At 43.4% G+C, this 25043-nt stretch overlaps 1 protein-coding gene across 5 annotated transcripts in view; it reads right to left on the reverse strand.

The window, feature by feature from the left end:
• Nucleotides 1-570: 570 nt before the first annotated feature.
• tafa4b (TAFA chemokine like family member 4b) overlaps nt 571-25043 on the reverse strand; it is a 33113-nt gene continuing 8640 nt past the window's right edge. For 2 of the 5 annotated variants that reach the window (XM_062986419.1, XM_062986415.1), the window contains exons 2-6: nt 15385-15462; nt 15169-15287; nt 8294-8449; nt 3585-3709; nt 571-2312 (exon numbers count right to left, since the gene is read on the reverse strand). In XM_062986419.1, coding sequence (XP_062842489.1) covers nt 2301-2312; nt 3585-3709; nt 8294-8449; nt 15169-15286 — 411 coding nt within the window. In that variant the 5' untranslated portion in view covers nt 15287; nt 15385-15462 and the 3' untranslated portion in view covers nt 571-2300. The other 3 variants (XM_062986416.1, XM_062986417.1, XM_062986418.1) reach the window with 3 other exon arrangements.

The raw sequence follows: 25043 nt of genomic DNA on the forward strand, positions 1-25043 counted from the left end.
CCCAACAGTGTCAATCTGGCAGTGGTGGGGTTTGAACCAGCGACCTTCTGCTTACTAGTCCAGCACCTTAACTACTAGGCTACAACTGCCACTTGCTCAACAAGGCCATGACCAGGATAAAGCAAATGATCAACTCATTTCATTTCATTTGTATGTTTGTACTACTGTTTTATCCTGGTCAGGGTCACGGTGGGTCCGGTTTTCCTGGAATCATTGGGCGCAGTGCTGTAACACATTCCGGGCAGGACGCAGATCCATCACAAAGCTGAAAATGGAATGAAAAATAAGAGATTGAAATATTATAATGTTTTTTTGTAGATAAACGTGCCACGGTTATAAAAACATGATTTCGCGTCTTGATCTGATGGTTTTATTACAGAAAATTAAAGTGAAGGAAATAAACACTCGTTTTTTTGTTATTCAATATATTTTCAGTGCATTTAACTACTTTAAATTCACACACAAGTGAGCATTCATGAGCGAAGACGTTTTATAAAATAGCATTATTGAGGGACGACGTGTTTAAACATCAACTTATAACGTCCTACTTTATTGCAAATGACAAAGTCTTTGTTGAGAATTACAGCTTAGAGTCGTTTATAGTCATAATTAGCATTTATGCAGCATTGTGGTTGTATTTTAAATCATTAATTTCTTTATAAGGTTACAGAACTCAGATGGATTTGCAGTTTTACAGTCCTCCACACATTTCAGAAGATCAGCTACACCATGCACTCGTGTTTAACCTGGTTTTATTTATTTATGTTGTGTAGATCAGCGCTCCCCAACCTTTTTTGCACCACGGACCGGTTTCATATAAGATATAATTTCACGGACCAGCGGGGGCGGGAGGATTTAGTAGATGTACTGTAGTCATTTATTATCAGTTTTTGTCATGTGAATCCGTAGGTGACCGCGAAGGCCAAAGTCCGATGCACATGGTCTATTACAGTGTGCACAACGAGGGCCGACCTCTGGAATTGTTGTGGCCTCATGACGCTTTGTGCGACGTTTTTGATCGGCATCAAACCATTCGTTTAGAAAGTTACGTAGACCTGCTGGCATAGGGATCTCCACTCGTCTCTGTCCGCCTTGGCTTCCAAGATAGATGGTTTGATGTTGCATTTAAGCAGAATTGCTTTAATGTGGTCCATATACCGCTACCAGGTCACTGTAGAATAGCCGACAGGGAAGCCGATTTTTGGGCATTCGAATGACACGTCCTACCAAGCGTAGTTGTCTCTGCTGCAGTAAGTGTTCGGCTGGAGTTATGCTGGCCTTGTTTAGAATTTCTGCATACAGTGCAACGAGACGCTGCTCCCACCTAGTGGTGATTGGAGACAATGACACCCGAACAGTATTGGAAATGTAATCGCTTTTGTAGTGATCTCTAATTATTTATTCTTTCTGTGCAGCCCAGTAATAAATGACCCACGGATCGGTACCAGTCTGCTTGGGGACCACTGGTCTAGATTTATTGATTCACTGCCAATGAAATTAATTTCTTCTTCTTTTATTTGTCCTGTTTATTGCTTTGTTTATACTTCATTTAATGGTGCGTTCTACCTAGTACCACTTTTATAAAAGCTGCTCCATATCATGATGCTCTCCGTTTTGAGTTTGGTGTTCATGTGATCAAACGAGCAACCCTTCTATTATACAACGAGTTTTTCTTCAAAATTACTCACAAGGTTTTAAGTTGATCATTGCACTGAATGTAAATAAAGTAAATCTAACGTGGTGGAATATTTGGAGCCGTACCGTACTGTGTGTGTACATATTACTTTATATCTATACAGAGACCACCATGAGGAAGAATGTCCAAATGTCTGAACAGGGCTACTGAAGCTGTACTGGCGTTTTCTATTTCTTATGTTATATAAAGGAACTATCTAGAAGAACAGACCTGTTTTTAAAAATGCGTTTAACAACTGCAAACATACTGTACTACAATGTTCTGATCCTACAAGCGATCCTAATTATAAACCATGGAAGATCGGTCGTGATGGACGTGCTCGGTCCTGTACGTCCCACAGTTCAGAATTTTAGGCTAAAGAACGTCACCCAGGACCTGGAACTGTGTCCGTGATGCTGGTAGCCACTGGAATTCCAGTACATGTCTATATATATATATATGTATATATAAATATAACTGGTCCATGATTTTTCCGTCAGTCGATCACACACAGGGTCCCCAGTCGGAAAGTCTCAGGGTAAAATCCACTCGGCACCGGCCGTATTTCCCAGAATACAAATCCATTCTGAGGAGTCTTTAGAGTCGCGGGGCGGCTGTGTTCCCGCTATCGGGTGACCTAGAAAGAAAAGAGAAGATAATAAGAGTGCTGTGTGCCCACGAATCTGGCAACCAGACGTACAGCGCAAGTGACGTAAACCAGGCGAGGTGTATAGCGCACACTTTTCTATCACACCATTGACCCACCGTTATAACCCAGATGTGTACATTATAATGATCTTTTTAACCTTTTATTAAAGCCGGCAGATCATTAAATCCACTTCTTTATTCACGGTGTCATCCTGGTACTTCCTATTCCTTGTAAGATCCTATAACCACATTTGGGTCCACCATACCACTCCACAGGGGAGAAAAAGAACAAGATGTATTTTTGACGAATGGTTTTGTGCCTGAGAATTCCCATGAGAGACGCACTTGCATAAGAAATCCATTTTAGTCAGAGTTTCTGTAGGATAAAAAATCTCTGCAGGCGTCTGAACTACCTGCTGCTGCAACCTGCTGAGGTTTGGGAAGCTTCTCTCCGACCCATCGCTCTGTCCACTCATTGTCCACTCTATTAAACACTCCTACCTAGTTGGTCCACCTTGTAGATGTAAAGTCAGAGACGATCGCTCATCTATCGCTGCTGTTTGAGTCGGTCATCTTCTAGACCTTCATCAGTGGTCACAGGGGGCGCTGTTGGCTGGATATTTTTGGTTGGTGGACTATTCTCAGTCCAGCAGTGACAGTGAGGTGTTTAAAAACTCCAGCAGCGCTGCTGTGTCTGATCCACTCATACCAGCACAACACACACTAACACACCACCACCATGTCAGTGTCACTGCAGTGCTGAGAATCATCCACCACCTAAATAATACCTGCTCTGTGGTGGTCCTGACCATTGAAGAACAACATGAAAGGGGGTAACAAAGCATGCAGAGAAACAGATGGACTACAGTCAGTAATTGTAGAACTACAAAGTGCTCCTATATGGTAAGTGGAGCTGATAAAATGGACAATGAGTGTAGAAACAAGGAGGTGGTTTTAATGTTATGGCTGATCAGTTCTTCTTTAGGCCTACGTATATCACTCACAGTTCTACCTTTTCAGCAATACCTAAATGCCTCTTTCTCTTAGCACTTCCCTTGTCATCTTCTGAAGCCATAACTAAGCACTAGAACTTGCAAAAATGAAGCATAAAACACTACTGAAGCATTACAACACTCATGTAAACATAGAGATCTACTGAACTACTGGTCCTGGTACACTACTACGGCCTTCGGTTTTCCAGATAAAGTCAATAACAAAGGTGCTTAGATTAGTCCCTTAGATTGTCAGTCTTGATTCTCACCTTGGTGGTTTTGACTTTGTTGCCGGTGCTGCAGGACCAGCCGGTGAGATCTGGAAGAACCTTACACTCCTCGCCGTCCAGACACGGATGCATCTGACACCACCACTTCTGCAGGACGATGGAAGCTGTGGGGGGGAAAGATTCAGTATAAACCACTGACAAAATGCAAGAAAAGGAAACAGAATGAGGCTGGACGAGCATTGTGTTTGCAGTCTGACAGTAAAGCATCATCACAGCGAAACACAAAGACGTTTTACTTCGTCCTCCTACTCAGGATCCGTAAAAATCTAGCCTCATGACTGTTCATTCGTCAGACAGAAGGCAGAACGTTAACCGTACCGAGAAACGCAGACGTTCTTTAGAATGAAGGTGTGAAATCTAAGAAGAATAGAGATCCATTCATTACAATCATTTCAGTGCAATTAAAATCCGTTTCGCTGCTCCGAGTCGAAGAGAAAAACTTCGACCCTCGAATTTGCATCATCGACAAACAGCCGAGTCTCTTTGCTGAGCTGATTTCTCAGGAGACGCGTCTCTGTGTTGCACTGCAGTAAATCCTGAACTGAGAAACGTTAGCCATGTGCAGCCATGAGTTTTTATTTTTATAATATTTGTATTTATCATAAAACTCTCAAGAAATAAGTAGAAATGGTCTGCGGGCAGCCGGAAGGCGGGATCGGTTGGCATAAATTACTTTTTTTATTATATAGATATAAATTACACCGCCTGCACTATGAGATTCAGAATCTTCAGTTCTACGGCTGGCAAATTTTTCTTACTTATAAGAAGTCTGACTGGAGATTTGTAAGCACGTGGCTGGTCATGTGTTTCTCATTGTCGTCTGTTGATCAGCACTGGGTACGACAGCAATATAAACACACTATTTATTGATTGATTGATATTTTTGTTTCATAAATATCTCAAGCCAATTTACATTAAAATCCCTGAATACTGAAGTTCCGCTTTTGAGTCGTAATTTGTAGTAAGTGCGTGAAGCTGCGAACACTCCTCACGTCTCCTCGCGGCACAAACAGAAAAAGAGCTGCAACACGCCGATCAATTAGAGCTCGTCGATGCATGCTGTACACGTCCGTCTTAACGAGCGACGCTAATCGCTCCTCTTTGTCTCAAATTGAAGAAATCCAGTGCAGTCACGGATTTAAACACAATTATTCACGAAGCAACACGGTGCAGAAAAGCCCGAGTGTGGCAAGAGACAGGACAGAGCAATCTGGGGTGTTCCTGCTTTACGCCCAGCGTTATATTCAACACACTGAAGCTGATAATAAAGGATTAAATAAATTTATGTCTGTGTATAAATTTATATATACATATATAGTTAGGGAATTGCTGCAGTGATTAAAAATGTATATATTTTCAGACACATTTTGCTGTATCAGGCCCAAATTTGCTTAAATCCTTGGGGAAGGCCTTCCCTAACCTATTCCTGTGCATTTCTGGACAAAGCAGTGAGTTTCTTAAAACTCTACTAAACACTGAAAGTCCAGCATCAGTGTCTGACCTCAAGAAGTCTTTTGACTAAACTGGGCACAAATTTCCACAGGCACATTCCAAACCTTGTACAAATAAAAAAAAATCTTAAAAGAGCTGCGGCTGTTATAGCTGCAAATAAGGGACATTTCTGCACTTTGTTAAGGCCAATAGTTTTGCAATAGGCGCTCACATACACTATATTGCCAAAAGTATTTGGACACTTGATCATGAGCTGGTTAGACGCCCCGTTTTAAACATAAACTGTATGAAAATAGTGACTCTTCTAAAAAGGCTTCTCACAAGACTTTGGATTGTGTCTGTGGGAATTTGTGCCCATATAGTCAAATAGACACTGGTGTTTCTTTAAACCAAGACTTCTTCATGTCTTTATAGTGCTTTGCTTTGTGCACAGGGGCACAATCATGCTGGAACAGGAAAGGGCCTTTCCTAAATTAAAATTTTTTTAAAAAGTGGTGTCCCAACACTTTAGTCCATACAGTGTGTACTCATCTGATGTGAACTCTATAAAAGCTCAGTGTTAATGCTGCGCAGTCCGACCGCCCCTCCACTCAGGACTCTAACTGGCAGCCCTGATAATAATTAGAGTGCTGCTAATTAAATCAGCCCCGACTCCCCGGTGATTTATTCTAATCCCTGAGCCGGTCGCGAGTAACGGAGCTGAAGAATCGTCTCCGCGCTCCGGAGGTGAGAGGTGGGGAACGGCAGAGCGAGATAAATAATGAAACACTATTTTCTTTATCGCGCTCCGCGTTCAGTCTGACTTGTGTCTGACATCATGTGGCGCTGCCAGAAACTGCAGCTCCTGTGCAGGCAGGTAGAATAAAAAACGTGGGGGAGATGTGGGGAAACTATGTGTTCAGCTGTTGTGGTGGGTACGCTGGCACTGGGAAATACGGGCATCGCAAAGCAACACATGGGGTGCTCAGGTGGCAAAGCAAATAGGTACAAAAAGGATCCAAAGTTCAAATCAGAGCAGTGGTAGCTCAGCGGTTAACCCCCACCACCGCCAAGTTGCCACTGTTGGGTCCTTGGGCAAGGTTCTCAACCCTCAATTGCTCAAATTGTATTTAATCATAATCGTTAGTCGCTTTCGACAGTGGTAGCCTAGTGGGTAGAGCACTGTCGCAGCCAGTGTTGGGCCCTTGAGCAAGGCCCTTAACCCTCTCTACTCCAAGGGCGCCATAGGATGGCTGGTCTTTTTTTTTTAATTTAAAGGTACAATGATCAGTGCGCTCTCAGTGCAGGTCCCAAGCCGGATAGAAATAGTAGGACTGCGTCAAGAAGGGCATCACGCGTAAAAACACTCACGCATTCACTCACTTCCTCACAATGAGGGCCAATTTAGAGCCTCCCAAAGCTGGAGTACCTCTGGAGTACCTCAAGGAAACCTACGTGACCACAAGCAGGTCCCTGAGATTCACATTTATGTTCAAATTCTCGGCATTTAGCGGACGCTTTTATCCAAAGTGACAAACAGCACTGTGAACATACAGTATATAGTCTGAGCAATGGAGGGTTAAGGGCCTTGCTCAAGGGCCCAACAGTGACAACCTGGCAGTGGTGGAGCTTACGAGTCCAGTATTTTAACCGCTAGGCTACAAGATCGCAAAGATCACAAAGAAAAAGGGGCCGAGCCGAGCGAATCCTCTCGTGTTGATCCTTGTTTGTCCTGATTAAGCTGCTAAGCGCTCTGTGTTGATTTCCACAGCTCTCCCAGACACGCGAGGAGAAAACATGGCACCTAGTAATTGCCAGCTAATTAGGTGGCACTAATTTGCACGTATGTGTCACATATAGCCTTCGAGTGACACTTGTTAACGTACACTGTGAATCGAAAAGGGACTCTAGCTTTAGAGACGTGACGAATAAATAAAATGTCCAAAATATAAACATTTTTGATGCCCCATTCCTCTCAATCAGCTTTTAATAATCTCCCAGGTGTGTGCTGGCACATCTGTACTGGTGTGTTTACCACTCAGCCACCCAACAGCATCTTAAATTCATTTCCATCTCTCTGTTAGACGTGCTCGCGCTCTCCAGCGCTGACCCACCGGGGCCGGAGCGGCCTGTTCCAGGTCTGTATCGATTGGCTGGATGGCTGCCTCCGACGTGCATTAATGCCACGTATTAACTCGCAGCAAGCCCCGGTCGGGTTAAGAGGAGCCACGGAGCCACGAAGCAGAAGCCAAGGAGCGTCGTAATAGACTGCCGACCCCGCCGAACTTTATTTATTCCGCGTCAGGCATTCGGGCTCACGGAGCCGACACGCGACCCCTGGCGGGAGGGGTGAGGTCGCACGGAGGTTCGCCCGTGGCACACGGGTACTTGACCGCGACGTGGCGCACGGTGAAGCGAGGATTATTTCTCTATTAAGCCTTTCAGACTCACAAGAAAGCTGATGAAGAGAGAGAGAGACGCCAGAGATGCGCTAGTGTGTAATAGGGGGGTGTGGATGGTGTACAGCTCCAGCAAATCCAGGAGCAAACAAATATTTGCCATCTGTAAATGAATCTACACTGTTCATAAATCCCCTATAGGATAGAAACTGTTCTGTGGGAATAAATCACTTTTGCATTACAATTTTCTCCTAATTTAGTCGTATCCAGTTACCCGATCGTATTGCTGCTGACTTCTACTTTCTACGCCCCCTCCGACACATGTGCCGCAGCCGACCACTTCTTTTCCCCTGCATCAGGAAGGGTGGGGGTTCATATGGGGATCCGTATCGCACACAGAGAGTCACACACCCATCTCTGTTATCCCCGTCTCAGCCAGCAGGGGTCGTAATTGCAGACAAACCAATCACGACCCTGAAGGCACCCGGCTGGCCGATAGCACAGCTCGAGTCACCTAGGTACCCTAGTCTCAGTTTTATGAAACTCACAATTTGATATGTAGTGATTATTACCCTCCTCGTTTACTTTCTCTTGATTGCACGTATTTGGACAGTGGGAGGAAACCGGAGCACCCGGAGAAAACCCACACAGACGTAGGGAAAGCACTCAAACTCCACACAGCGAGGACCCTGACCGCTACACCTGGGAACCGAACCCAGGCCCTTCTTGCTGTGAGGAGACAGTGCTACCCACCGAGCCACCGTGCCGCCTTCTGTCTGATTAAACCGACTATGGATTTTTCCGAGTACAAGCCGACCCTCCCTAAATCAGGTACACATCAGAGCCCGGGACGTTTACCTTCCACGCAGGACGGCTGAGCGCGGGTCGTACCAGCGACCTGGCCGGGGAAGCAGGAACACTTGACTGTCTGCGAGCGCTCCTCGATCCGGTTCTTATTGCAGCAGCGATGGATTGCCACCACCTCACAGGTGCCCTGCTTTACCTGGTACGGACCTGCACGAGAGGAAGAGAAATGGCATCAACGTTCATTCATTTACTGTTGTATTGGATTCAGGATGACGGTGGACGTGTGTAAGTTTGGATTTGTGTTACATTGGCTATAATTAGAAATAAGTGGGAATTTGCCAACAAGGGTCATGAAAGGCGCAGTGGTAACAATAATTCTTTTATACGAGTTTTTCCCCCAATAATTCTGTAATCTTCCAATGCCGGGAGTACAAGAGAGCATCATTTGCACTGCCCAACACTGCCCAACACTACCCCCTGCACAACATTACCATCGGAAGGCCTTGCAGGGCCGTTTCGGATGCTTTTACGGCCATAATCAACACTGTACTCCAATTTGGATTACAAAATAAAGAGGATGGATTTTTTTCGACTTCATTCTGATCAGGTGGGTCACAGTCTGACGCCAGCCAGAAACGATGGGCACAAGATGGGGAAAAAACCCCAGAAAATAAAGACAAACGTCTGGCGTCCATTCCAGATCAGCCTTATCGCTAAACTATAAACTATAAACTATATAAACCTGTTAAATATAGTGTGTCCGTGTTGTTTGTTCCATGGCTCTTTATGGACACCATTAGGCACCATTATGAACTGCTGAAAGGGTTCATAAATAATGCAGGTTCTTGTTTAAAACCTAGTAAACGCGGCTCTCACACTCGTACCGCTTTCATTCGGCCGAATACTAACCGCAGCATTATCGCCCACCCCGGGAGAGCTGGATGGGCTGGCGGGAGAGAAAATGAGCGATGCCTGCCAGCTTCATGAAAATAGATGCATAAATAAAGATTACGCTGCTTCTTAAGCTGCTAATAAACCACCTAATGGCATTTAAGGTGGCATCCATATCTCATCAGACTGGCAGCGTTTAGCGTACACGGTTAGCTCTCCAGGACTCGCAATCTGTGTCTCACTCACTAGCTGTACATAATAAACATGGCACAACTATGCACGGGCATGGGCCTTGCAAACTATGACAGAAGCTTGAACACTATGGTTCCTAATAATAATGCTTGATGACCTACTATGACCTAAAATGCCCTAAGATCTCAGCTTGCACTAATGAAACCACTCAAGTCACAACTAAGACTTAACAATGCCCTTTTACGATCGCTATTAACGCACTATTATGACCGCACAATGCCCAACCATGACCTACCAATGCACCTATATGACTTCAGTATGAACTATGTCCCAATAATCCATTTCCATGACCCAACAATTCACACACAACAGTGCTCTACGCTGAATAATACACAACAATGAATTACTATGACACATTAATGATTAACTATGACCCACCAATATGCTTCCATGACTTCGTTATGCACTTTTATGTCCCAGTAGTACATTACTATGACCCAACAATGCTTAATGCACTATTATAAGCTCCTAAATACACAACTATAACCACACAACGCTCTAATCTGGCCCTCTAGGCTCCTCACTATGCAAAATATGCACGTAACACCATCATGGATCTCCAAAATTCAACAATGCAGTACCATGACGAAACAAAACAGTTTAATTATAAACAACAATGTAATACTTTGACAAAACAGTTAACTACTAGTACCACATGACGCATTTGTTCGAAATTCTGTACCCTTTAAAACCAATCACACAAAAACAACACACAGAAGCTGAGCAGTGGTTTTGATTTCATTGGGTCGCAACCTTTCTGTTTGTGTTTGCTCTCGAGAATTTTACCAAAACTTCGCCATTCTCATTCCGTCCACATTTTCCAGCGCTCTCTTCCTTCTCGCTCCCCATGTTCTCCTCACTTGCGCCTCCTCTTGCCCCCCCCGGTCCTCCCCTTCCCCTACCACAGGCCTCCCGAGCAGCAGTTTAAACACGGTGAGCGTGGCAGGTCTGGCAGGTTAGTGCTTATGGGAAATGAACTGTCTGGGCGAATGCTTCCTGCGTAAATATCATCTAACACCGATCACGATTTTTTACTTATCAGAAGTCTGGATTAAGTTTTTCTTCCTTTTAAAAAGTAGTAAAAATACTTTCCTGTAGTTATGAATCATTTACAAGGTGTAGCCGTACAAATAATATCATATTTTGACTGAATGGGCACAAAATCCCATACACAGACATATCTCAAATTCTTGTGAGAAGCTTCCCAGAAGAACGGCTGCTGTTCTGTCACAGGTCAGTATATTTTAAAACCATTCGTTTTTGAATTGGGATGTCCAACAAGCTCATGGTAAAGTGTCCAAATACTTTTGCCCGTATAACATACCTTGGCAGATTGAAACTAAAGGAGTGTCTCTACTTAAATAGATAGATTTAAAATCCTAATAGTAACACTGTGTTCTTCTGCGTCTGTGTTTTCGGCTGTCCTGACGCTCTGCTCAGAATATGTGCACAATAAATCTTCTGCGCTCGTCAGATCAGATGAGATTTCAGGCATGGTTAACCCTCTCTGTAAGGCAGATCATACCGATCAGAGCGCTGAGCACGGCTGTTACCTTGAGCCGACGGCTCGGACCGGGAGCTGATGGGCGCTGACAGTACGCAGGCTTCGGTGTAATTAATCAATAAGCTCTTATTTTCTGCTGATGAGCGACGAGTGCTTCTGTAAAACACGTCCAGCACTTAGAGGCTCCAGCCAGTAGAATATGAGCCGTGTTTACAGGGTTCTCATTATTAATGTAACAACTGTGAGAACTGGTTATGAAGATGTGGAGAAAAAACATGATGATTTAAAAAGAATCCCAAACAGCTTCCTACACACACACACACACACACGTTTACATGGATGTATGAATGAATGGATGGACAGACAGATAGATGGATGAATGGATGTACTAGTGAGCTGGTATATGAATTGATGGATTAATGGATGGATGGATTAGTGAATTGGTATATGAATGGATGGATGAATGGTTGGATGGACTGGTGAGTTGGTATATGAATGGATAGATGGATGGATGAAGTGGTGAGTTGGTATATGAATGGATGGATGGATGGATGAAGTGGTGAGTTGGTATATGAATGGATGGATGAAGTGGTGAGTTGGTATATGAATGGATAGATGGATGGATGAAGTGGTGAGTTGGCATATGAATGGATGGATGGATGGATGAAGTGGTGAGTTGGCATATGAATGGATGGATGGATGGATGAAGTGGTGAGTTGGTATATGAATGGATGGATGGATGGATGAAGTGGTGAGTTGGTATATGAATGGATGGATGGATGGATGAAGTGGTGAGTTGGTATATGAATGGATGGATGGATAAGTGGGTGAATGGATGAGTTGGTATATGAAAAAATGGATGGATGGATAAATAAGTGGGTGAATGAACGGCTGCATGGATGGATGGATGGGTGGATGGATGGATTGGTGAGTTGGTAGATGAATGGATGGATGAATTGGTTAGTTGGTACATGAATGGATGGATGAATGAAGTAGTTTGAGGTTTATACAGTAGCTGACTGGTTGGAGGTGCACTCACTCCCCTCTTCACTTCCTCTCTTGCTTCCTCTAAATCATCATGTCCCTCACTTACCGTCCGTCAGTCTGCCATTATCTCAACTGAACAGCCTTCAGCGTGGCTAAATCATTGGACATATGCTAATCTAATAGCTTGTTTGTACGGATGATTGGTCCATCAGAGGTGCCTCATTTATACGCAAATCCAAGTCCACTTACGGCCACTGAGAAGTCGAATATTTATTCTGTACAATGCTCCTCTCATTCCAGTCTGATTCATTTAAAGAAAAGGAACACTGTGTTCTGATAGATGAGCATCAAATCTAATCTACGCTAATCTCCAGCATCAGATATTATGTTTGCTTTTGTAGCGTTAGAGCTCGGACGAAAGGTGTCTCAAAATCTGGTAAAAACACATTAAACTATTTATTATAGAAGTAAACTCGATCTAGCTAGTCAGGAGATGAAAGCTCTGTAAAGCTAAACAAAGTTGTTAATGCTTTAAGTTAGCATCGAGGTGAGTGAGTTTATTAAGGGTAAACAACATGTAGGTGTGTTGTGTGTAGGAGTTAGCGCAGGTCAACACTAACAACCACCGGAGCAGAAACTGTAGAACCGTGTGATAGACTGTAGCCGAGCCCTGAAGTCAGTTCCGATTTTCAGAACAAAGCACCGGGGCCGAGTCTGATGTTTTCCCCAGTTTAACAAACTAGATTTTAATTGGACGTGTCAGTCTGTCACGCAGGATTGACCTGCCGTTGAGGAAACGTTTAGACCCTGTACATTTGGTCCCTTCGTCAAGGACAAAAGGTTGAGTGACGGAAAAGCATTAGGTGAAACAGAAAGAAACAAATGAGCTTCCTTCAGTCATGGATCTCAGTCCTGCTTTGGCTGACCGGCTACATGACCTCACTAAACAACGAGCAAGGCTTCTAATCATTCTGGATTAGCTGGAACTTTCAGACTGTGGGCAAAGTTCTCATGTTGTGACATTTCTTGTCCGGTAATAAAACAAGACATTACGGGGCGCCCAAGTGGTTCTAACCTCAGCTCCGCTACTGGTTGGCTGGGCACCCCTTAGGACCCTGTACAGAGTTTTCTACACTCACTGTCCAGTTTATCAGCTCCACTTACCATACAGAAGCACTTTGTAGTTCTACAATTACTGACTGTAGTCTTCAATGGTCAGGACCTCCACAGAGCAGGTATTATTTAGGTGGTGGATCATTCTCAGCACTGCAGTAACACTGACATGGTGGTGGTGTGTTAGTGTGTGTTGTGCTGGAATGAGTGGATCAGACATGGAAGTGCTGCTGGAGTGTTTAAACACCTCACTGTCACTGCTGGACTGAGAATCGTCCACCAACCAAAAATAAGCACCTACGATGGGCACGTGGGCATCTGAACTGGACATCGGCACAATAGAAGAAGATTGACTGGTGTGTGTGTGTGTGTGTGTGTGTGTGTGTGGACAGAGAGATGAAAGGGGAGTCTGATATGTGACAGATTTATCTGAAATGTGGTTGAAAATCCATCTCAGACCCGAACACTCATGTACCAGAACCTATCTAGAAATGATCCTGATCTTAAAACGCATGAAACTGAGATCTGGAGCGAAACTAAAACCTTATATTTCTTTTATTTGTTTTATTTTTGTGATTTTCACAGTTTCGCGGTTCATTCTGCATTTCTGGAGCGCTAGAGCCACCATGTGGCCGGTGGTGGAACTGCAGCGTTAATAACAGCCTCGGAGAGACAGATTCCAAGTTTCAAATACAGTCACTTCAGTCTTTTTTTAAAGACTTACACATTCAAGGATCTTCATCAATCACTTATTCGCTGCAGTTTTCTTCCAGTAAACTTTCTTCCATAATGAGCGAGAACCAGGCGCTGAATCAAGGCAGACGGGAGGCTTTCGTCTGCGCTTGAGATAGCAAAACGGGAGGCTGGCGCCTGCCGTGACCTTCACAACACACCGCTGCCGTAATTATCCCACCGTATACTCAAAAATACTGTAAAATAAATACAAGCCACCTATCCTCTCTGCTCTGAAGAGTTCCAGCAGCGGTCAGAAACAGGAGCGGGACGCCGGTGGCATTTCTGCCGGACGCCAAAAAAAAAAAAAGGTCACCTTGCATTGGTAGCGACAAAACAGAGAACAGACATAATTAAAGAAAGTGGTGTAATTAAGCGAGGGCCGCAGCTGTCTTTGGGGAAGGACTTTGCATATTATGAATGATGCAGGGGACCGGGGCCAGGAGTGACCTTTTGCCACGCTAAAATATTTATGTACTGCTGGTGACCGGCTCGCTAAAAGGAGAGCGTTTCATGAATTATGCAGATCAGAATTAGTCAGTTTGTGGGTGTCAGTAGTGGAAGGAATGTACTTTATTTCGGTTTTGCTCTGTTTCTCTGGGTTTTTCTCTGCTCTGGACTGTGTGTGTAGGTGGGTTGTGTGGTTTGGGGTGCAGAGTGTGTGGGTATTGGAGCACGGAGCGACGTGTGAGAGGGCTTATTTCATGCCTATTTAACATCATACATATTAATAAAGCCATTAGTGACTTGTCCTTCTCGTGGCGCGGAACAATCAGAGCTCGGATTGACTTTGCAGTTCAGGGTTGCTGGACAGGATGTTGCTCTGCTCGTTGACTGATTTGTCTATTAATAAACTCTATGATCGTCATACCATATTAAGCAGATATTCTGAATATATTTGGGACATATTTGGGCTCCCACATATTTTAGTCTAAAGATTCTACGACGTTTTACTAACTTTAAACAAAACTTTGTCAATTATAGAGATGTAATGGATCCGGGTGGCATCCGGGTGATGCATGGCACCTTGATTTAATCCTTTTTCCCCAGTCACTTATCATACACATAAGGGTTTTACATGTACCTTGACTGTCTATCATTTTCCTCCAGGTTATTTCCACCTTGCAAAATGATAGTAAGTAGATTAGCTGATTTAAATCACACCTGTAATAGATTGGCATCTTGTCCAAGGTGTGTTCCTGGGTGTTCCTCAGGTAGGTTTTAATGATAATGTGATCATGAGGCTACTGAAATGTCCTAATCTTGTTTCTTTCAGTACTGTGAGAACCCTGAACGTTAAGGTGGTAGTGTGTGTGTGTGTGTGTGTGTGTGTGCGTGTGCGTGTGTGTGTGCGTGTGTGTGTGTGTGTGCGTGTAAGTAATCCTGGTGCAGCAATGTTACTGGGATTTTAACAGGTTTATACTGGATATTTTTTGCTGACGCACACCTGAACTTGGCCGCAGGGTTCGAGTACCAGCGCACACCGGTCGACAAGACAACATCACCATGATGACCAGGACGACGAGCTGCAAGAGCCACGTAGATCTCCATCTCAGATCCATCATTCTGAGAGAGAGAGAAAAAGAGAGTATAGGATCGTGTGCTGATTAAGATGTCAGGATTAAGATAGATTAAGTAATTGGATGTGGTTGTGTGGTCTCACCCAGAACCCAGAACCAGTTCTAGCACTGGTCACACTCCAGATCCACCTTCCCAATTCACCTCTCAAAGCACTCCACACCTGATAGACAGAGACAGACATAACAGACAAATATGTTAGGATTGAGGTTGCTTAAAAGTCAAGACAGCTTGAGGTCAGGATTTACTTCCAGTCTTTGTGTTGTCTTTGTGTTGGAACAGGAAATGGCAATCCCCAAACTGTTGTCACAAACTTATATAGGTATAGGTATAACGTTTCTTTGACATGATTAATTTTATGCACCTTCTAGCAATGGGTGTGAATGAAACCCTCAACGAACCCTACACAGTGTGTGTGTGTGTGTGTGTGTGTGTGTGTGTGTGTGTGTGTGTGTGTGTGTGTGAGCTGCAGGCTAAACTCTGTGATGTGAAGGTTAAAGCAGTTCTCCACTTTTCCACCTCTTTTGCATCATTCCAGCTGTTTAAACAAGGACTTTGATCTCTGTACAGATGTGCTACTGCTGCGGTGTTAAACCCACTGTACAAATCAAACCTAATTTATTGAAACTGGGGAAACTGGGGGGCGGATGGGGGGAATAATGGGATTTGCGGTAGGGATGATTTACAGGGATGATCTTCTGCCCCCTTGTGGCCAGAGTAGGTATTACACACCCCCTCGATCACAGAAACTGCTCTGAATGAGAAGGTCAAGGGATTAAAAAATGATTAGTATAAACTTATATATATTATAGTCATATATATTATATATAATTTGATTAATAAAATAAAATAAATTGACTCGTTTATATGAATAAATCCACTGTAGTTTTTATTGGGGGGGGATTTTAGATGGGCTTAAAACACATTGAGGACAGATACACTTTCATAAACATTCATGAGTTACAAGATTATTTCATTTAGTATCTGTTTTACCACCACTTTATCCTGGTCAGGGTCACAGTGGGTCTGATTCATTGGGCGGAAGGCAGGAAACACCATCACAGGACACACACACACACACACACACACTTGAAGCAATTTTCAGTAGCTCCACCAGTTGACCTGACTGCACGTCTTTGGACTGTGGAGAGAAGCCGAAGCACTTGGAGGAAACCCACAAGGACACGGGGAGAACATGCAAACACACAGAAAGGTCCCTGACCGCCTGGCTGGGGAATCAAACCCAGATACTTCATTTCTCTCACTGTACACTTTGGTAATAAGCACTCTTGATCCAGTGATATTCATGCACTGCGATGGCGTTCTAACACCTTTAGCATTTTCCATCACCGCTCTGATCTGACACGCTCATTACAGCCGCACGTGTGTTCACGGGTTCACGGGAGCGAGTTCACGCTCATGCAGACAGAAACTAAGAGCGAGGGTGTTTACACACACCTTCACTTCATAACGGCGCTTGTTTATTACTGTTACACAAATATTGAGGCCGACGATGTCAGTCAAAGATGCGGCAGATGTAACCTGCACACAGCACGTCACGCATGAACCAACGGCTTATACGCTGCTGAGGGTGGAACCAACAACCTTCTGATTATACTGCTGCATGTGTTGGGAGGTTAGAGGAAGTCAAAGAACCAGCCGTTCAGGGCTTGTATGCTAACATTTGAGAGAGCCCTGGTTCTTATTCACTTTGTATTGTTGCCAGTTTCCAATATTTTTCCAACACAGCAAAAAGCTTGAGGTGTCGTCCACATTCTCACAAACACTCTCATAATTAGTGTGTATTTATGTGGTGCATTATGGTAAGTACATCCTCGTGGTGAACAGTGAGCACAAATCTAATGGAGAGACGTTTTTCAAGCCACCTATGACTTTGAATTGGACCCCCCTGGTAAAGACCAGCAAAACGGTTATAAAAAATGTTTTTGTGGTTAATTGGCTCCATCTATCTTTGAAAATATGACTGAAATCTTAGCTGTAATAAAACTTTATAGCATATTTATTATATATTTATTTATTGGTGAAGTTCGGCTTAATACAGAAGTGATAAATGCAGCTCCTTCCACCCAAGAGCTCCTGGTTGATGATGGCTATACCACCTCAGGACAATATAGTGAACTTTTTAGTGTCGCACCATTTAAGGAGGCTCATGTCAACTCATTTTCAGCAGTTTTTTTCATAGATGACTGTAAAACGAGGCGTGTTTATTCAGCGCGCTGTTTGTTTGGTGTTGTGAGGGATTAAATCTGCACGTCAGTGTAAATAAACATCTCCAGACGTGCGTGTGGCTCACTCACGTTCACGTGAAGAACAACTCACATCACACACCAAAATTCTCCACACTCGACACTGACAGCACCACCTTAAACAGGCAATGCAACATTTCACACCTCGGGGCTTAAACTGTGCAGAACGACTGTGGGAATCAGTGCCGTCCCAATTATCTGACAGGATCTCAAAAGGCACGTCAGCCGTCTCTAAAAATTCCCTGATGTTTTGGCAGAAGGTCGGAGATAGTGGGGTATTTATCTGACATTTTTATCCTCAGCAACTGAGACGAGCAGCTGAACGGAGTCAGGGTTTAAACTTACAAGCCTCTGATTAGTGATGCAGAGCCTTAACCACTGTGCAACCTCTGCCCTGGTGTCTTAAGTGGTCTGGAGACCACTGTATTATCATCTAGGTCCTGTCAGAGTCCAAATCCCATGTAGTTAGATCTATGGTCTTGGTCCTGACAGTGATTTTGTATTATATTCCAAATCAATAAATAAATGAAGGTTTTTCTCTTTTCTTGCTTCTTTATTGTGATGCTTTTTTACTGCAGTCTGTTCACTAGAGCAAAATCTAAATCCTGGTCTTGTCTTGGTCTTAACCATTGGACTTGTCTTAATCTTGGGTGGTATGAGTCTTGGTCTTGTCTTGGGTTAAAACCAATAAGTCTTAGACTTGTCTCAGGAGGTATGGGTCTTGGTCATGTCTTGGACTTGACCATTTAAAGTCTTAGACTTGTATCAGTCTCAGGAGGTATGGGTCTTGGTCTTGTCTTGGTCTTAACCATTGGACTTGTGTTAATCCTGAGTGGTATAAGTATTGGTCTTGTCTTGGTCATAACCAATAAAAGTCTTGGACTATTGGTTTTAGGTGGTATGGCTCTTGGTCTTGTCTTGGTCCTAACCAATGGACAGTGGTCTTAATATCAGGTGGTATGAGTCTTGGTCTGTATTGGTCTTAACCAATGGACTTGTCTTGTATGAATGAGTATTGGTTTGTCTTTGTTAAAAGCAATAAAAGTCTTGGATTTGTATCAGGTTCAGGATATATGGGCCTTGGTCTTGTCTTGGTCTTAATCACTGGACTTGTCTTAATCTGGGGTGGTATGAGTCTTGGTCTTGTCTTGGTCATAACCAATCAAAGTCTTGGACTTGTATCAGTCTCAGGTGGTATGGGTCTTGGTCTTAACCACTGAACCTGTTTTAATTTCTGGTGGTTTGAATCTTGGTTCGTTTGGGTTAAAACCCAACAAGTCATAGACTTGTCTCAGGATATATGGGCCTTGGTCATGTCTTGGTCTTAACCATTGAACTTGTCTCAATCTTGGGTGGAGTCTTGGTTTGTTTGGGTTAAAACCAATAAGTCTTATGGGTGTTATGGGTCTTGGTCTTAACCACTGGACTTGTCTTAATCTCGGGTGGTATGAGTATTGGCTTGTCTTGGTTAAAACCAATAAAAGTCTTGGACTGGGTCTTGGTCTTAACCATTACAAATCTTGGTATCGTCTTGGGAGTAACGTAGGTGGTGTGGCTTTTAGTCTTGTCTTTTATTGTGTACCGCTCTGAATATGAGTGTGTGTGTGGTGACTCTGATTGAGTGAGAACGGTAGTCCATCACAGCGGCGGTTCTTCGTATCAGTATGAATGCAGACAAGAACATCTTTCCTACTATTGCGTACCATAAGCGAGCAATTTTACCCTCTACACTGCACCCAAATCTGATTTCAGTGGGTACATCCCGGCGTGTGTTTATATTCAGCAGTTTCTTTTCCTCTTGCACAGTTTCAGCTCTGAAGATCCCGAGGTTCTGCTTTGTTGCCACCAATGTGCGTTCAGACTGCATGAGTTTTATCACCGTACGGGGGCTGGCCGAGACCAAAGCAGTAAATTTACACCAATAAACGCACACTGGTCAATATTAAACTGTCCTTACTATTATGGGTAGCACAGTAAAACTGAATCGTTGAGACAACGTGATCATAGTGATTGTGGCAGTCAGCAGATCCGGATCCGATAGATCAGCTGAAGTGTGCTGAGAGATTATCAGCATTAATAACTGATTATATTCTAGAAGACTTAAATATTTGGACAGCACCAGGATGCCGTGCAGAAATCCAGAATCAATGTTATTTTCCAGGAAAGTGAGACAGGCGTAGAAAGGCTTTCTTTCTTTATAACTTGATTAATCAGCATGTGTTCGAATCCCCAGTGTTGCTATTGGTCGGTCGGGCTTCAAAATACAGACATGGTTGGTTGTGTCTGAAAGGTGGAATGGCTGAGACTCCATAATGGATTGGTGTTACAGCATTGTGTCCAGTGGTTCCGGGGGGAACCCAAGCCCCATCATGACCCTGACCAGGGTAACTGTCATCAGTTATTGGTTAGCTGTTAACTGTCAAGCTTTTTGCATCCCGTCAAAACAACCCTAAGTTTTTACGTCAATAAGACTTTAAGCTTATTGTTAAATATGGTGAACATGGCAGTAATGTAGAATAGAAGTGAATCATGAACATAAACATCATGACCAGAACTATGTAGTAGTTAACAGTTTATTACAAGACAGAACTAACTAAACATGCTAATCAGAGGCTGGAGACGTAGTCTGTGTCTTCAAGATTTTCCTGACAACACTTTGTAGAAACAAAAGTGGCGTTTTACACACATCCACGTGTGTTTTACGTGACCTCTGACCCCATACTGATTGAAAACAGCTTTGCTGTTTATGGTTGAAATTACCGAACTAAATAATGTATGCTTTTAATGCGTAATACTTCCATCATTCATAATTTAAATGATGTAAACGCGTAAGCGTCCCAGTCCGAGCAGTTCGCTCTTCCGAGAGGCTGCATAATGGTAAACAATTGTTTACCTCTGTCCGCTCTCCATTCAAATCAACCCTCGGCTGCTGGAAATCAATTGGAATGGCTTTTTAACTGGCCGCTTTAATTGAACAATGACTTAGTGGTTATTGGTTAATCGTTTACATCCCAGATGCAAAGTCTAACAGCATTGTGTTACAGTGAAGTGAATACACACACAAACTCTCCACTGTGTCCATATCATGAATGGTGTTCCATTTCTTTAGTACATTTCCAGAATCTGGTAGATCTACCGTTTAGGCTCGTCAGTGCTGTATTGGTGTCTTATAGTGGCCCACTATCTAACAAAAACCCTCCACTGTGTCCATATCATCGCTGGCATATTTAAACAAGAGAATTATTGAATATTGGAATCAGTCCACAATTCCTATATTGATAAATCACTGTTAATAACAAATCTGGATTTTAGCTGTAAGTCTTCATTGCTATAGCACAACTAGACTGAGCTTAATGTTTTATCATCTGCTCCAACGTATCTCCACAAACATCAATACCGTCCAGGTGACGGACAGTAAAATCCACCACACACTACAGGTTTTGTCCGAAGCCATTACCTGAGCCCTGCTCTCCCTATTGACTTTGTAAGGATGAGCCCAAGAGCTAATGTTACCCAGTAATTGATTGGTTCTGCACTTAAAGTGGCATTGGGTGCCCACTGCAGGGACCACCGTCTCTGTCCTTAAGATCCAATATCTCCACACGGACCTTCTTCTTTTTTTTCTCTCTCTGATTTTCATCCAGACCGAGGAAACGCAGCCGTAACAAGAGTCCTGGGTTTGTGTGTGAAGGAGAGAACATTGTGGCTTTTCTACCTTAGAGCAGCTCCAGGAAGTCTAAACCGCACACACACACACACACACACACACACACACACACACAAAATCAAAGTAGTGACAAATTAAAGGAAAATGGTGAATCAACGACCTTAAACAGAATCTACCAGATTCTGGAACTGTACTAAAGAAATTGAACACTACTTTTCCAGAAGAATCTTCCTTAATAGACAATTTGATGATGGTGATGGAGAGCTCCTTCTAACACCTTACCCAAATTCTCCAATAGTGATTTAACTGGTATGAGATCTGGTGACTGCAAAGCCCAAAGCATATGATTTACATCTTTTTTTTCTCATTACACCAATGACACCTTGAGCTCTGTGGATAGGGCATCGTAGAATGAATAGAAAAGTTGAAAAGTGGCATGTTTTTACACGTCAACTTAGCTTATTAATTTAGTGGTGCAGAACGATCCATAACGTAACGTAAGTAGCATAGTGGTTAGGGCTCAGGGCTATCAATCGGAAAGTTGATGGTTTGAATCCCGACCCTGCCAGGCAGCCATCGTATAATCGGCCTTTAACCCTCTCAGGTTCAGGGATGAGGTACATTTGCTGACCTAAAGCTCTGGTCACAGCTTCTCAACCAGCTTCTAAACCTAATTAAAAAAATCCCCTCAGAATTAGGTGACAGTTCAGGTTCTTCCCAACATTGACAAAAAGGACCACTGTTCCATGTACTTTTCAGGGATTCAGTCAAACTCGACCTTTGTTTAGCATTATATACATGGATACTAATTGTAGTTAATCAAAACTGTAGTTCATCAAAGTTCATGCTAAATTAGGAAATTAGAAAGCCATGCCAATAATCCACAAAGTGCCCGTGGTTGTATTATTATTATTTTTTTAATTTTCTATTTTTCCAACCTTTTCCCCACAATTTTCTCCCCTAATCTAGTCATGTCCAATTACCCCGACTGCATCCTCCACTGATTCATTCAACCCTCCACCGCTGACTGAGGACGCTTCTCAACTGACACACGCCCCCTCCGACACGTGCTCAGTACAGACCGCATTTTTCACAGAGTTCATATATACCGATCAGCACTGTGCACGGAGAGCCACACCCTGATCAGAATTATTCCTCAGCCCTGTGCAGGCGCCATCGATCAGCCAGCAGGGGTCGTAATTGCACCAGTTAGGAGGACCCTAACCCTATGAACAACAACCAATCGTTGTTCATGCAGCCACAAAGCCCAGCCGGACGGCAGAGCTGAGATTTGATACGATGTATTACAAAATTAAAACACATCTGCATAATCCATCACGTTTCCAATATAAGGCAAGTCTGGACTGCAGACGGGCCAGTTTAGCACCTGCACTCTCTAATTATGCGGACATGCTGTTGTGTTGCAGCAAACGAATGTAAAAATGGTACATTAATACAACACTACTATTAACATTAAAGTATATTTACAACCTGCTGTTTTATGTGTATTGGAAATACACGTTTAGTCCCGTGTTTTTCAGAAATTACAGTTTGTATTTCAGTGCTTTTAATTTGCAGGCAGAAGCAATTTAAAGGAAGCTCTATGATAAAGTCTACATTTATTATTAACCTGGACAATTATTAAAGGACTTGTGCCCTGTTGAGGCCACACCATCATCATGGAAGAGACTTTATTCCTCTCTAATCTCTCTAGTACAGAACATGAAGGAAATAAAGTTCATTGTGAAATGAGGTGAAGTGAAATAGTAAGCAGGAGTACTTAACTGCAGGGCTTCATTTAAACATAGTGAATATATTTATGTTTTCAATTTCCCTATTTATCACAGCCCACCGTTCTGTTAATTCTGTGTGTGTGTGTGTGTGTGTGTGTGTGTGTGTTGTTGTTGTTTGCTTTATGAGCAGAATGAGACGCTAGCACTATAAGGCTAATAAACTTCTCTTCCCGGCAGCTATATCAGCACTATTACAAAAGCTCTTTTCCCCGGTGCTACCCAGCACACACACACTTACACACACACACACACACACACACACACACACACACAATCCTGGGGCTTTACGACCACATTTACCACCTATGTTGACAGTGCTAATATTGCTCAGACTTCTGCCTCTGAACCTCGCACGCCACCTCCAAAACCTCATCTGAAGAACGCCGCCGTCCTGTTCGCACCATCCATCACTTTCCCTCGCCAGCCGGACGAAAGTTAAACGCGCGCCGAACCCCCGTAACTTCAAAGTGAAACTGATTTGTGAGCTGTGACACCTCATTGATTCGAGCTTCAGAACCTAAGTACACTGTTGTGCATAAGAAATGCACTGAGAGCTCTCCGCAGTCATTGACCAGTACTCAACATCAGCCGGCTACTGCCTGGAAATGTGAGCGCCGGGGATCATCGCCGTCCGATAACTACCCACAGGGAGAGCTTTTCTGGCACATCAAACCTGCTTTAACAGTTAGGTGAAAGATAGGGTAAGAGGTACTTTACCCTTCTGCCCTTTTGTTCTCAGACTGTAGAATTACTGCACTTTATGTGGCCTGTGGGTGGACGACTGAGAGAAAATGTGTTTGCCGAAATGCACCTGCTAGACCTGCACATGAAGTGATGCACAGTATGGGTAGCCAGGCCTTTAATGACCCTAGATCCCTTGGTGCCATATAGACCACACATGGATATTTTACTCTGGTACCTGCTACTCCCAGAGACCCTAGAGTTTCTTTTATTATTATTATTATATGTTCTTATAGTCACAAAAAGCTGGTAATTGAATCTTGGGAACCAGACTATGTCATCTTTTATTGGCTAGAAGAGGCCACCTGGTAGGTTCCTGCGAAAATGGTAGCACTGGACACTCGCTCACGACGCTGAATGCTAAACTAACACTAAACTCCATCAAGGTTTTTGCAAGACTGCAACACAACTCCCAAATTTATACAAATGTTAAGTCTGACCAAGGATACTGCTTGTGCTGGTTGGGCTCTCAGTGGAAGCCTGCGCATGATAAGAACGTCTCATGAATCTGGTATCCACATCACCACACTAAACACCGAATTAAGACTTTTTATTGGGATATTTGCAAGAGATTGGCGAACACAACCCCAAAATTAGCCAAATTCATTAAAGGACCTTGAACAGTGCTTTTAATGGTTGGCTTTTTGGTAGGTCTTGCTATGCGGTATGGTTGATCATAATTAGGTTAAAAAGGTCAAGTCCAGGAATATTTCTTTAGGTTTGCGCTTGTCCTGAAAAGAGGTTTAAGTAAAATAGCCATCCAATAACGCTCTAAACTGAGATTAGTTTATATCCAGTCAATTTACTCAGTGCAAAGAGTTGATGTTTCACTGTCCACTAAATACATCGCCCTAATCAAAATTCAGGGTCATATGATGATTAATGGAATATAAACAAAAGTCATGCAGAGGTGCCCTTTAATTTCCACTGGCTGCCAAAAGAGGGTCGGTCAGGCTTGTCAAGTCGTTCCGTCCTCTCTACCTCCTCTTCCACCTCTCGGCCTGTTTCCCTTTCTCTCTTCACCGCCCTGTTGTTGGGAGCTTCTTCGCGGAGGCGTCAGTTTGGCTTATTGGTCACAGAGTCCAAGTCTTGTCCTGCTTTCCCCAGAGCTTAAACACTCGTCTGGTTTAAAACACACGGATTATTTCCTGAGTGTCATTACCGAGCCGCCAGCCTCACACCACTCTGTTATTCTAATCGTGATGGAATGCGATGCGGGTGAACGAGATGTTGGAGACGTATAAAGCGAGAGAGAGCGAGAGGAAGGAAGAGAGAG

The sequence above is a fragment of the Trichomycterus rosablanca genome, chromosome 24 (assembly GCF_030014385.1).
Source record: "Trichomycterus rosablanca isolate fTriRos1 chromosome 24, fTriRos1.hap1, whole genome shotgun sequence".
NCBI classification, from domain to species: domain Eukaryota; kingdom Metazoa; phylum Chordata; class Actinopteri; order Siluriformes; family Trichomycteridae; genus Trichomycterus; species Trichomycterus rosablanca.